Source organism: Carassius auratus, chromosome 26 (genome assembly GCF_003368295.1).
Source record: "Carassius auratus strain Wakin chromosome 26, ASM336829v1, whole genome shotgun sequence".
In the NCBI taxonomy this organism is placed as follows: domain Eukaryota; kingdom Metazoa; phylum Chordata; class Actinopteri; order Cypriniformes; family Cyprinidae; genus Carassius; species Carassius auratus.
In genome coordinates this window covers 17,838,119-17,852,502 of record NC_039268.1, presented here as the reverse complement: position 1 = coordinate 17,852,502, position 14,384 = coordinate 17,838,119, and the positions used below count along the sequence as shown (strand labels likewise).

Here is a 14,384-nt window from a genome sequence, read left to right as displayed (position 1 = left end):
GTGCCAAAACTTCTCGAAAACGTCACTGTCACGGACGCACACATGTGAGAGACTTCATCGACTTGCGTGAATATGTATAAGCCGTGCTAAGTGTACACTGATGCCAGAGAGCCGGGTGCAGGATGAAGGTGTGTAATCGTGGAGTGCAGATGCTCCTCACCACGGCGGGGGCTTTCGCGGCCTTCAGCCTGATGACCATCGCGGTGGGCACCGACTACTGGCTGTACTCGCGTGGGGTCTGCAGGACCAAAAGCGTCAATGACAATGACACCAACCGAAAGAACGAAGAGGTACTTACGCACTCGGGACTCTGGAGACAGTGCTGCATGGAAGGTACTCTTTTCCTTCAAAACTGTCATGAAATGCTTTTTATTACATGTACAAGTGGATAACTTGATAACACTGTAATAGCCTTTATATTTAGCTCAAACTATGATTGTGTTATGATTTAAATTCATGATTTCAAGTAAGTTGTTTCAGTAGAACTGTGGAATAACTGTAAAAAAGTAACTTTAAAAAAAAAAAAGTGGTTGCAAACTATTTATTTTAACTACACTATGTGTATGTGTGTTTATATATATATATATATATATATATATATATATATATATATATATATATATATATATATATATATATATATGTTGAAAGTTAGTCAGCTAAATTTGTTTTTTGATGGTAAATTGACATCTATTAAACGAATGCATGAATTAATGACAGAAAGGTTCTGAAACAATAACACAGTATTAGTTTGAGATTTAATGTTACTAAATAATTGAAATATTTATACTCTTACACCAAAAAATTGTAAATGATAACATCTGAAATGACTAATTAACTAGGCTAAAATCAAAATAGAATAACATCACTTAATCAACCTAAAAACATTAATTTATACCAACTTGTTTATGGTATAAATAAGATAAAAAATAGCTTTTTAATATAACAATTTCAAATGACCATTTTTACAATGTTCAAAAAAGTAAAACCACCATGCAATTGTTTCATAGAACAGAGAAACAGATTTATTTATTTTTTTTACACGTACCATGAAGTACCTTGAATTACTCATACACATTCACTATAATAATGACCTTACCGTCACTGTCATTTTACCACACATTACGTTTTTCTAAAGCATGTGTGTCAGATGACTATAAATGTTTAAAAGTTGGAGCCGAATCAAACCTCTTTCCTGTTTCCTGTGGGTTGATTTATTTATCTGATTATTGATTGAATCTTTTTTTACTCTCTCTCTCTCACAATACGTATTCCTCTAGCTTCGACCCATCTCTCACACCCTCTCGTACTCTCTGACCTATATCACTTCAACGTCAATTCTTTTAATGGAAAGTGTAATGAAGCGTTGACTATGTTAAAAGGGCATCAAAGTGGCAGCGTTCACTTTACACGTGTGAATGCAAGATATATTAAAGGTACGAGTAGAAAGTTATGAAAGATGGCTGGCACAGACCATACACTTTATCTAAAACTGGTGTTCTCTGTAAGATCAGTTATACACACAAAGATATAGAAATCAAGCTTTTAAAAATGCAGATGCATGTACATGTGTGGTATCTACATCACAGTCACATGCACATGCAGTGATCATTTTGTATTAATAAAAAAAAAAAAGAAAGAAAGCCACGGAATCCCTGTTTAAATTGATACTTTAGCTTCTATATTTTCCTTTTAAATAATTACTTTGGCTCAAGATATTTGATATGTTGAATGACACTTAGCAAAAGTTCAAATGTGTTTCCTGGATAAAAGAGAAGTAAAGTCTGTGTTTTGAGAATGTCTAATTAGTTTGGAGGATAATGATATTGTTAATGATTTGATAGCATTAGTCCGATCATGTGGAAAATGGCATTGGCTGAGGCATGTGTGATTGTGAAAGTATCTGGTGTATCTTACAGGCATATTTAAAGGGGTTTGTAAGAACATTGATCATTTTCCAGAGGATGCAGATTATGAACAAGATGCTGCAGAATATCTACTGCGTGAGTATCTACACATGTCACATTCAGTTAAAGGTAAAGCACATGCAATAAAAACCTGCTATAAAAATAGCATTTGCAAACTCTGTGGTCTCCAATTTAATCACTGATAAAACAAGGTTCCTTCCTAAAGATGCATATGTTAAGATGTATGTGAAAAAAGTATTTTGTTTTTTTGTTATTGTGTTAATCATACTGATACATCAGGTGAATACATGCAGATTCTTCTCAAAAAAAAAAAATTGAGATGACAATATTATATATAATTTTGGACATAATGCTGTATAACCCATTTATGTAAAAATATGGACTGAAAAATTGAGTGGTTTAAAAATGATGGAATTTTGAAATGGAAAATACATAGGAACCCTGTAAAAGCGATAAAATAAACCAATAAGAATTAGAATCATACTAATTATATAGATTAGAGAAAAAACACTATTAGAGATTAGTTATACTTTGTGTGTGTTTGTGTGGCAGGTGCTGTGCGCGCCTCTAGTCTTTTCCCTATACTGAGTGTGGGACTGCTGTTCATTGGTGGAGTGTGTGTAGCTGCCAGTGAGTTCTACAAGAGCCGACACAATGTCATCCTGAGCGCAGGCATCTTTTTTGTCTCAGCTGGTATGTCCATGTGATCACATGTAGGTTTTTACCTGGTTATATGCACTACAGATGCTTTCAAATGTATATATGTATAATATTTGTATCCGCAAACAGTCATCACAGGGTGAAGCACACAAATAGCAGCCCTTTGTTATGTTGAGTAGATTTGGTTGATTCATAGCAAAGCAGATTTTGTATTACTTGTAACTTTTTAGCTTTTGACAAGTAGGTGGCACTGTAAACAAATGTATGTGGTATTCTCATGACTGTAATATGGAAGCCTATTTCTGCCACATAAGAAAAACTATTTGAGAAATCATAATTATGACAAAGGGGAATTTAGGAAGTAAAGAGTCTGAGATAAAACATATGAGATAAAAAGTTTAAGTAGGACTTAAAGAGGAAATTATAGGAAACCGTCTAAGAGATTATGACAAGCAATAAGGATAAAAAGTAAAGTCACCTTTATTTGCTTTTAACAATACAGATTGTGTCAAAGCACTTTTACGGTATTAAATGGGGGGGGGGGTGTAATAATACAAAACAGTAAACACAAAATCTTCAGTTAAAGTCAGTTATGACATTATAATTGACTTAAAAAGTCATAATTAAGACTGTCATTATTTTGACCTTTATATCATGTTTATGATTCCCATAATTTCCCATAATTGTCTTTTTATTTCATAATTATGACTTTTTTGTAATACTATTATACTTTTTTATCTTAAAATTTTAATTTTATCTTTAAATTTTTATTATAATAAATAGTATTATATTAAGTCAATAAATATGACTTATGTTTCTTTTGAAAGTTAAAATTATGATCTGCTGAGTCATATTTATGGGAGAATAAGTCCTAATTGTGATAAGAAAGGGCCAAATTGATATTTTTTTGTCTTTTTATATAACAATTATGACTTTTTGTTAGACTTTCGACCGTTTTATGCTATTTCGACCTTTTCATTTCATAATTATAACTTCACATTTACATCTCAGCATTGCCTAGTTTTTATCTCATAATAATGTCTCAGTATCTCATAATGTCGAATTTTTATGTGGCATAAATGCGCTTCCATACAATGCAACGTTTCATAAACAAAACTACAGAATAAGTGCCAACTTCCACACTCAACTTCATGATTTTGCTAAATTATTATTGAAGGCAAAAAAAGGATATTTTTGTTTGTGGAGAAAAATGCATTGCTTTAATAATTTACGTAAGATTATTTTCATAAGATCACCAGTTATTTCGAGGACAGCATTATAACTTGTTTGAAAATAATTTCTAAGGACATTTCTTAGCAAATTGCTCTTATATGATTAGGTTAGAAATACACACACACACACACACACACACACACACAAGTGAGCTGGAGCAAAAGAAGCAAGGTTGACAGTATTTTAATTTTTATTTTTAGGCCTCAGCAACATCATTGGCATTATCGTGTACATCTCATCCAACGCTGGCGACCCTAACCAGAGCGAGTCGAAGCGCAGTCACTGGTACGGCTGGAGCTTCTACTGCGGCGCTCTTTCCTTCGTCATAGCGGAGACTGTGGGCGTCCTGACCGTGCACCTGTTCATCGATACGCACCGTGTGCTGAGAGCGCGTGCGCATCGAACACTCCAAACCAGCACGCATTCCCTACAGCATCGGCGCTCGAGCAGCTACCGTTCCCGTTACCGCTGGAGGCAGGGTCAAAACCGCTCCTCAGACTCCCGATCGAACGAACCCTCTCCGGCCCCGGCGGCCCGTCCCGGGAACGACCTCAGGCTTTACGCGCTGGGACGCGGACTTCCACCAACAGCTGCTCACGCGCTCGCGCACAACAGCCTCAGCGCCGGGCGTGGTTTTGCACATTTTCATAACTCTGTCATCGCTAATAACAACTTTGCAAATCCTCATGTCCTCACCATGCAGAACTCGTTGAAATCAGAAAGAGAGCTTGGGCACATACAGAACTCGTTGAGCACCGAGAATGGCTTTGCCTTTGCAAATGTACATGGACAGAATTCAATCAAACCCGAAAATGGAGTCGTGCTGTCGCAGAACTACAAACAAAACTTAGTGAATCTCAGTAAAAGCCCAGTGCATGCGCAAAATTCTGGGAATGACAATTCACCCTTGCAAAACGCTGTAAAGGAGCCTTCATATATGTCTCAAAGTAGCACTGCATCAAGAAGAACAACTCCGGTGTAAAAAAAATAAATAAATAAAAAGAACCTATGCTGCTATATTATGCTATATGAAAGGCCATGAAGTGTTAGCTAATTCCTTTATTGAATATGTGCATATTATTTGCTTTTAGCTTTATGTACTAAATGAAGTGGATTGACTCTGCAAAAAAACTAATGGTGCTGTTTATCGTGCCCAGAATTTCTCATTCCAGTGGTCCAGTGAGCAACAACAACAAAAATCCAGAAAGTGTTAAAACATTGTTTAGAACATTCGGTTTTTAGTGGACCATACTGGATTGGGAAAGATAATATACAGTTTTTATACAAATTAACAGCCAATACAATTGATAGGACAGATAGCCTGGAGCAACAGGGTTAAGTGGATTGATTTTAGACCCAATGAGGGCAGAACAGGATGGTGGCTTTAGTTTCTGGGTCATGCATGACTATGACTGAACCTTGAACTTTTGCATTTGCATGTTGCATGCAATCAGAAAACGCTGTCTTGCTACCTCAATTATTTGGCGTGTTCAAGTTTGCTAACACCATGTTTGTTGTCACATCTTCAGAATGGAGAACAGGAGAATATGAAAAAAGATTTGTTCTATTTTCAGAACAAATGTACTATTTTCTATTAATTTCTCATTATTAATGTTAAAAACAGATGTGCTGCTTAATATTTTAGAGAAAACTGTGATACATTTTTTTTCTGGATTGTTGACAGACATTTAAAAGAACAATATTTATTCGACTTTAAAATCTTTTAATAACATTATAAAAGTCTTAACTGTTACTTTTAATAAATGTAACGTGTTATTGCTGAATAAAAGTATTAATTATCTAAAAAAGTTTCCTTAAAAGCTTGACACCAAACATTGGAATGGTTGTGTAGATTTTACAGAGTACACTGGAAGCAGATCCCCAAAAAAGACTTTTTTCAGTTAAAACATTTTTTTTTATTTTTGGCACAACAACGGTGTTCCTGAAACAGATGAAATAATCTCTCACTTGACCAGAGCTTGTTGGGTTTCCTGAGAATCTCCTTTAAGCTGTCCAGCTCTTCTCTAAATCTACAAGTTCCATGCCTTCACAGTAAGAGCGTGGACGGGACGCTTTCACCTGGATATGAAGAACAGTTATGTGTCATTCCCTTACAACAATATAGATATAAAGTATGAGTTTGAGAGTATGAGTCTTACTGTGGTGCTATTCCTGTTGAGCTGCTGCAGCAAAGGGAATGGGGTCCATTGAATCGGCTCGATTGGCCAGCTACAGACTGACAGATCACTAGCCTTCCCAGAATCCACCACGCCATCCGCCAAGCTGCAGTTGCTGAGATCCCAACCATACTGAGAACTGTAAGCCCAAACATACATGGAATTTTCTTTTACTTCTGTTGTGAGAATAAGAGACTTCTTCCTAAACTATTAAAAACTTTACCTACACCAACTTGTGAACAGTAGTGTACCATGATATTTATGGTAAATTATGAATTATGAAATAATATGCAAATATTACGTTACCCGTGAGGATATATGGTGTTGAGGTGTGTTCCACTACCGTGGTATGTGGATACCACAGAAAGAGTATCATCATGGTAACAGCAGGTACGGTCAAGTGCTCTCATGTGTAGTAATTCATCAGAACGGGTGTAGGCAGGGTTATCCAACGAGTCCGCAGAGCCTGGCCAGGACCTTCCCCAAAAACGAGCCGAAAGCTCATCAAAGTGATTAAACCTGCGATAACTGTTTCCACACACAGAAGACAAAGGAATATTATTCACACATTCGACCCCTGTGTTGTGTCGCTATCACAGCCCACGGTTTGTTTTAACTGGCCAATGATTTCCTGCAAACTATTTCCAATAACAAAGCCAGGCTAATAGAGCTAAGTGCATGGGAGTGTGTGTATATAAAATGTGAAAACATGTGATACCTGCTGCGTGTTTGTTCCACTTTGGCTTGCATTAGCATAGTTTTAAAGCGGCGCACTGTGAGATAAGACAGAAGAGCCATGATTGCTGCGACAGCAACCAGTACTCCAAAGCACACGCCCACCAAACGTGGCCGGGTCATGCGCAGGTCACAGCGCTGGCCCATAAACCAGTAATCTTCCCCAACAGGACACCTTCAGAAAAAAAGAGTTTGGACAGCAGGATTTTAAACTGATAAAGCCTGCTGTATCATATTTGATATGCAAAATTTTGATTATCAAAATGATGGGAACCTCCCTGTTGTACACAATATTCTACATGCTCTCTGTCATCTGATTTATACCTTTTTATCAAGTAAAAGGCCTTTTGGTGTAATTGTAAAACCATCTTTGTGTTCTTTTCCTGTGAGATCTTTACTGATTCTTATAAAGTAAAATAAAAATACTCTTTATATTGTTAGTAATATTTCATGCTAATTAGGTTTACTTGATTAAACATCATCTTGTAGAATGTAAAATGTAAGTTTCAAATATGATGAAACAGGCTTTTAAGGAACGGTTATTTGTACATCCCCTAATCATCAATGTATTGGGAGATGTAGAGTAACAAATGATATTTATAAGCATTTTCATGTATTTATATGCATTTCATGTCCCATGTAGTCTGCTATACTATTATAAAGATCTTGTTGATTGACATTAAAAGCTATCCGAATTTCATCTAATATTTAGAATTTGAGTAACTGAACCAAATTGCAAATTGTTTGTTCCTCTGAATAAAATCAAGTGTGAACTCCATAACACTTTATAAGCCATAAAAGCCTGATGTATCAAATATGATACTTAAAAAACACAAAAGCTTTTCTTTTTTTTCATCTAAAGGTTTAATAAACTGCTCCATTCCAAAAATATTGATATATTTTTCTGACTATTATTTAATTTGTTAGGCTTTACTGGGTTAATCAGTGTGCACGTATAAATGCACAGGTCTGGACTAGAATGAGTTGCAATTAAGATCAAATTGTATGCTGCAAATAAAGGATGTGACTATGCAAAACTACACTGCATGTAACTGTACATGCAACTTACTGGCAAATAGGCTGTTGCCCGAGGTGATGGACACAGATGCCATGATGTTTGCAGTATTCAGAGTGGCACACAGATGTACAGGTGGCATTGCCCTTTGAAGAAACACACTGGAAACCAGATGGACATTCAAACAACCATTCACAAACATCTGTCTGCAAACCTTGGAAAGAAACAAAGAAAACTAATTAAAAAAAATATTAAGGTATGATAGGTGTTCTGAGATAGAAATAAAAGTGAGAGATATTTAAGTGGTTAAAATCTCGTTATTCAACACTCACCTCCCACAGTAATATTCTTCACTTTAACTCCCCCCACAAGTATTCCTTTCTTTGGCAGTGGGTTTAACCCCGCCTCTTGTAACAGAGACTCCACCCTTTCCAGCCAGGAGAGTGCTTCCACTGTTTGGAACTGCACTAGTGTTTGCAGAACTGGGCCACTGATGAAAATATCCATTGCAGAATCCATTAAATCAACTTATTTAACACAAGTCTTATTTAAAATTACAAGTACTCACTGAATTATGAATTTCATTAAAGCAATGTCTGGTCGACAATATCTATGTCAGTAAAAATTTTACCTGTGCCAGGTTACATGTTGATTCTGAAATCCAGAAAGGTTGTGCAGAAATGTCTCCACCTACAGGAGTGGAAGAAGAGCAATGGTAATCAAATGGCCATAAACCATCTGCTGACATTTTAAATTTGGGGTTTCAAAAACTGTATTTTTATCAAATAAGACTTCTTTCAAAACATGAAAATTCACATAGCCTACAGAGGTTTGGCATGGTAGTGTATATAAAGCAATTCAAATGGTTTCACCTCAAGTAACCTCATGCTAGGGGCATAATCTCCTTCCAGAACAATCTGTAAGAGTACTTGAAATGTTTTTTCTGAAAAACAGAAGAATGCATGTTTTTTTTTCAAAAAAAAAAAAAAAAAACAAGACTCATGTTTACCAAGAATACGGATAAGTGAAAAATTAGTGGCCTCAAGAAGCAAAAGTGACAGATATATTACTCACCCTTGATGATTGCTGGCTGGTCCTTTACTATAAAATAATGGCGTGCATGTAGCCACTTCCTGTCAAAGCTGGATGCAGTAGAACGGATCCAAGATGTTTGAGTCACTGCTTGTGTAGGTACTGTGTGTGCTTTTGTTTTAATTAGATAAGAGCTTGTGGTCATATTTTGGAGAAGTCTGACAGTGCTGGGTTTATGCACTGGAATGTGTGTCTGGACCTGGACTGAAGTAGTTTCTGTGGACGTGGCATGTGGATTAATCTGGGGGCTAGTTTTCCAATGTGGAGAGGTCGTACTAACAGATTTGCTTGTTGGAACAGTTGTACTGAGCTGAGAGATGTATGGAGTTGTGGTTTCCAATGATGAAGTACTCAGTGTGGCGATCGTGTGGGCGGTAAACCCATTAGTGTTTTCTGTTGATACAGTATGAATGTCGTTAAATGGAGATAAGCCCAGAATTGTTTTCAAACTTGTTGTTCTAGTCTGAGTAGGATCACTCATTGTTTGACCACTACTCATCTCACTGATATCAGTTATGTCGGAAAATCCCACATTGCTCTGTGTGTTTTCCGAAGATGTTGAATACGGAGGTGTAGATGTGTATATAGGGAATTCAGTTGGCATACTTGATGTTGTGTTGGTATTCTGGACTTGTGATGGAGACCCATCAAGTTCTTCTAAATCAGTGCGGTTCTCAGATCTCACTGTAGTGCTGTCTTCAACCATGAGGTCAGAAGTCACATCATGACTAATCTGAGGACTTGACAAAGAGATTGATGGAGGGCTGGTGACGGGACGTTCTTGCTTGCCTTGTACTGTGGACGCTAAATACAAAGTGCATGCAAGCCCGATACACTCACTTTCAGATGGTGACAGATCCTTGTCCCTTTCTAGGGTACTAGGACTCTCAGTAGGGGTCAGGTCTGGAAGGATGGTAGCTGGGAAAGAGGTGAAGTCACTGGTTTCGTTAGTGTTGTGTGATGTCTGGTACGAGATTGACGCAGATGCGGAGCTGGTTCCTCGGGTGCTAGTATCGTGTTGACTTTGGGTTGTGTGTGAGGTGAGGGTGGTTGATGCTTCCAAAGATGTCAAAGTTGGAGTCTCAAGTGTGTTATATGTAGAGTGCATGAACTCGCCTGAAGTTGTTGGCTCATTCTCAGCTGTAACATTTATTGGCGTCTCATTTGGAGACGTGGAGTATTCAGCCATGTCACTTTCAGAAAACGCTAATGTGTGGGTTTGATTAACATCTGGAAACTCTGAGACTGTTGCAGGCGTACTAGTAGTGAGTACTGAATCAGCATAGATTGTTGGATTAGTAATTAATTGATCTGCATTAGTTGACCTTGGAGAGCGATCTGTCCTGTCCACCTCTAAAGATATACGTTGGTTGTCATCTGTAATTGTGTTTGAACTCCCAAAAATCAAATCAAATTGACTCATCCCAACATCCTCTGATATTGTAAACTCATCCCTATTTGGGAGCGTCACCGTGGTTGCTATAGACTTGTGAGAACTGTCACTAAGAAAGTGTTTAGAAGTTCTGTCGAATGGCTGAATATAATCCGGACTTATAGTCATAAAGCTGGAAGTTGGAAACATTGAACCTGGATCATCTCTTTTTGTCATTTTGGGCTGTATTTTGGTATATGCATGTGTATGTGTCTGCTGTGAACTTCCTATATGTAGTTCAGTGTGTGAAACATCATTTGTGGTTAAGAGTACACTTGTTTTTGCCACATCAGTTGCCTGTTTGGGTGTAGTTTGTACAGACACCAATGGTGATTGGATTTCAGTAGAAGACTGCATCAAAATAGGTTCATTAGACAACATTGTATGTGTGTTCATGTGTGTGTCAAGGGCAGAGCTGGTCTGTGTATCAGAATAGGAATGTGTGCCAGTGAGTGTGAGGTCGGAGATCCAGGCTCCAGCCGTTTCCTGTCCATTGTTGGTGATTTCCTGCGGAAATAGGGGTCTGCGCTTATCGTCCAGGTCAGACACACCTCCGCCCTGCTGTATACTCTCACCCCTGAGAGTGTGTGTTTTGGGGGCTGCATTGCTGCTCACTGGAATGTCAGCAGTGTAAGTTACATCGTTTGAGCCATTCGGAGAGGGAGACACCGGGTCAGCATCAGAGTGGGTGTAAGGAATCAAAGCAGGAGTGTGACTGTCCTCTGACGTGTTCCATCCTGAGAAAAACACACAGACAATGATGAATGGAAACAGAAATTATGAGATTATTCAAGACACAAGATTCCAACACTAACTAAGAACACTGCATTTATTTATTTGCATATGTATCTGTATATACTAAATAACAGCAGAAGAAAGATAACGTTTTTATTTAACTTTGTATGAATAAGGAAAATATGGAGGATATTTAGATTTTTGCCAAGATTATCTGTATTGCATATATTTTTCCAATAAAAAAAAAGATTCTAACACTAAGGGAAATTAACAAATATACAACAACCTTTTTTTTACTGGGTATTGTCCATATACTTTTCACAAACACTTTTTGAAAAAAATGTTTTTGAAAGAATATGATAATAGCATGGTACATAATTGCCTTACTCAGATGTAATGAGGAAAATGTTTCATCAGTCCTTCTCAAGCTCCATTCAATGATGGTTCTCCCAGTGCCAGAGAATTGTGCCCGCTCCTCTCTTTCATAGATCAGTGTATTCCCATTCCCAAATTTAATTCCAATACGAGCGCCTTTCCCAACAGAAATGACCTCTATCCAAACAGTCTGATTTTCATAAGCATCAATAATCCAAGTGCAGGTAACATCCAACGGTTTTTCTGTGTTGTTACTGGTAAATCTGTTCAATAAAAGGCTGTTTGGCTGAATTGAGCCACTCCTCTCTCCAAGAATTTTACCTCCACAGTCTTGATTCAAGTTCAACAGTGTGTTACCTACAGAAAAATCATCATCATCTTCAATAAGTTAAGAAACTTTACATATTTTTTTACCTTAAAGTTAGGTAATAACTTTTAATAACATTTTATAAAAAGTATCAGTACTTTTGTACTTTAACCTTGTTTTTTTTGTGAGGTAAAATGGTTGCAACTTTTACTCATAGTAGCCTACTATCAATGTAAATGTCCAAGAAAAACAAAAAACAAAAATGTAGCCTAGAAGTACCATGGTACTTCTGACACGTGTGTAAAATCTGTGGTACATAAAGATTCAGTACCTATATTTTATGATCAGGCCCACTACAGTATATTTTAAGATTACTATGATGCATTTTTAAAAGGATAATATATAGATGAATCATAAAATAAACTATTTAAAAACTATTAAATACAGTTTTTATCAACCTTCTAAAAATATGGCTAATGGACACGTTTAAATATAAGATAATGTATTTAGCATTTAGCAAATACATCGTCTATTAATGAAATAGTCGTCTTACCTGGAGCGAAAATAAATAAGAAAAGATACACAAAACGACGCATTTTGCGAGCCAAAACATTCCAGGAAGGAATCCTTTCCCACAGTTAATTCCATAAAGATTATTTAACAATACTAAAATGATGTAGACAATAGACTATATAAAGTAGTCAAAAAAGTATGTGTAACGAGGATTAATTTCAGGCTTCTGTCTGTTCTTTAAAGACCTTCACAGAAGAGTCAAGTTCATCCCTCAGTCCGCCTCAGAAACCGCGTTGAACCGACCTCAGCTCAATTTATGAAGCTCGCGCGTGCGTACGCGCGCCTGTGAACGCGCGAGCTCGCCCAAGGGGTGTAGAAAACAAGGCATCGTGCAGACATATGATTACGATTAGGCATCTTTTTAAGAGGGAAAATGGGACGGAAGCGGTAAAACGTTAAGGGGACGGTGGAGATTTCAAGATTAGGTTAATTATCGAGGTTGTGTGTGTTTGTGTGAAAGAAAACAGAGAGAGTGTATGGCGTGCATTTTGTGACACATCTAAGGCCTTAGCAGGAGAAGGAGAAGGAGCAGTCGACCCTTCCGTCGCCGTCAGTCCGTGTTCATTTTTGAATGGGATTGAATGGGAGGGCAGACGACAGACCCGCGGCGACGTCGCGGCGACGTCACTGTTGGAACCAATCATAGGCGGCGACGTGACGACGGCGTACGTAAGAAATTTAACAAAAATAGTACGTGTTCTCAGTACGTCTGAACCTAGCTACGTTGCCTTAGATGACGCCTGATATATACGCCGTCTCAATATACGCCGCCTCACAAGACGCCTGATATATACGCCGTCTCAATATACGCCGCCTCACAAGACGCCTGATATATACGTCGTCTCAGTATACTTCGCTTTACACGAAATGTAAGGTTTGCATTACAGTAGATGCATTTGTAACAGGTTGTTTTTAAGATATTTCCCAAAACGTGGTAACAGTGCATAATAATAACTGCATAAAGTCTATTTTATGTTTGATAAATTATGTTTATCTGTTAAGTTGGTGTTGAAGTGAAGTACAAGCACATTAATGTTCAGTTTGCTTGGATGCTACAAACAGTAGGGAAAAACTGAGAGGAAATGCATGATTTCTGCTTGAATTACATTTCTTTCTTGTTTCCTTGTGATCTTGACATAGAAGAGTGTAATTTTAACAGAAATAAAGTTGTATTTATAATAGATATTCATTAGACATTCGATCTTTAACATTAAATGGCATCGAGAACAAAGTCGTTCTAAGCAAACATGCTTAATTTTATTAATTTATCATATTTGGGACGCTAAGGCAGTGATATTAATGTTGTCCACTAGATGACGCCATGGGATTGATTTTAACCCAAATATAAGAAGTTTTTATTCTTATGAATTGAAAAAAAAACGGGAATGATTTACTTAATTTGGATAACTATGGTAAACTGACAGTATAGTTTATAATTACAGTACATAGAATGCTTTGAAATTTATATTTATCATTATTATTTTTAACTTTTATAGACCTCAAGACATAAAACATCTCGACAGGATTAAATAGAAACCCATATTTAATATTTATTTGATTGACAAAACTGCAAACAAAATTTTCAATGTTTTCACTGACTAAATAAACAGTAATCTGTAAATATAAGATAAATGGGACAGAAACACGTTTCACACTGTGTCACGTCAACTTTCCTTTTAATTTCAGTGTTCAATTGTTTGTAAATCGAGGATAATAATTGTTTCTTCTTCAGCTGCTCATCAGTCTGTGGTCATCATTGCCTGAATGTCCTTTTCATGATCGGTCACACATGTTCAATATTCAGACAGATCTGGACTGAACATTCACTCTGTCTACCGTGCTTCTGTAGCACATTTTCAAATTCAAACGCAAATTAACAATGACAAGGATATCCCCAAGAACATTATTGCACAGCAATATATAGATCAAAGCTATACATCGTGGTTGCACATATACACAGATGGTTCTAAAGATCCTGCCTCTGGAAGAACTGCTTCTGCAGTGCATATCCCTAAATTTCAATGTGATATCAGCAAAAGATTAACTGATAATGTATCGGTGTATACAGCAGAACTTATTGCCATTCTGGTAGCACTTCATTGGGTGGAGGATGTAAAACCTA

General features: G+C 37.0%; 2 protein-coding genes across 2 annotated transcripts; one reads left to right on the top strand and one right to left on the bottom strand.

Moving 5' to 3' along the window:
• Nucleotides 1-5,415, top strand: LOC113044805 (voltage-dependent calcium channel gamma-3 subunit-like). The gene is made up of 4 exons (XM_026204976.1): nt 1-333; nt 1,920-2,003; nt 2,481-2,621; nt 4,022-5,415. The coding sequence occupies exons 1-4, from the start codon at nt 123-125 to the stop codon at nt 4,801-4,803; spliced, it is 1,218 nt and encodes a 405-aa protein (XP_026060761.1). The 5' UTR covers nt 1-122; the 3' UTR covers nt 4,804-5,415.
• A 295-nt stretch (nt 5,416-5,710) lies between these two features.
• LOC113044530 (cell wall protein RBR3) lies at nt 5,711-12,515 on the bottom strand. Its single transcript, XM_026204606.1, has 11 exons — nt 12,243-12,515; nt 11,395-11,739; nt 8,823-11,009; nt 8,621-8,691; nt 8,380-8,438; nt 8,081-8,238; nt 7,803-7,962; nt 6,717-6,908; nt 6,305-6,526; nt 5,981-6,137; nt 5,711-5,900 (listed from the first exon to the last, which is right to left on the bottom strand). Exons 1-11 carry the CDS (start codon nt 12,283-12,285, stop codon nt 5,826-5,828), a joined length of 3,669 nt encoding a protein of 1,222 aa, XP_026060391.1. The 5' UTR covers nt 12,286-12,515; the 3' UTR covers nt 5,711-5,825.
• Between the last annotated feature and the right edge of the window lie 1,869 nt (nt 12,516-14,384).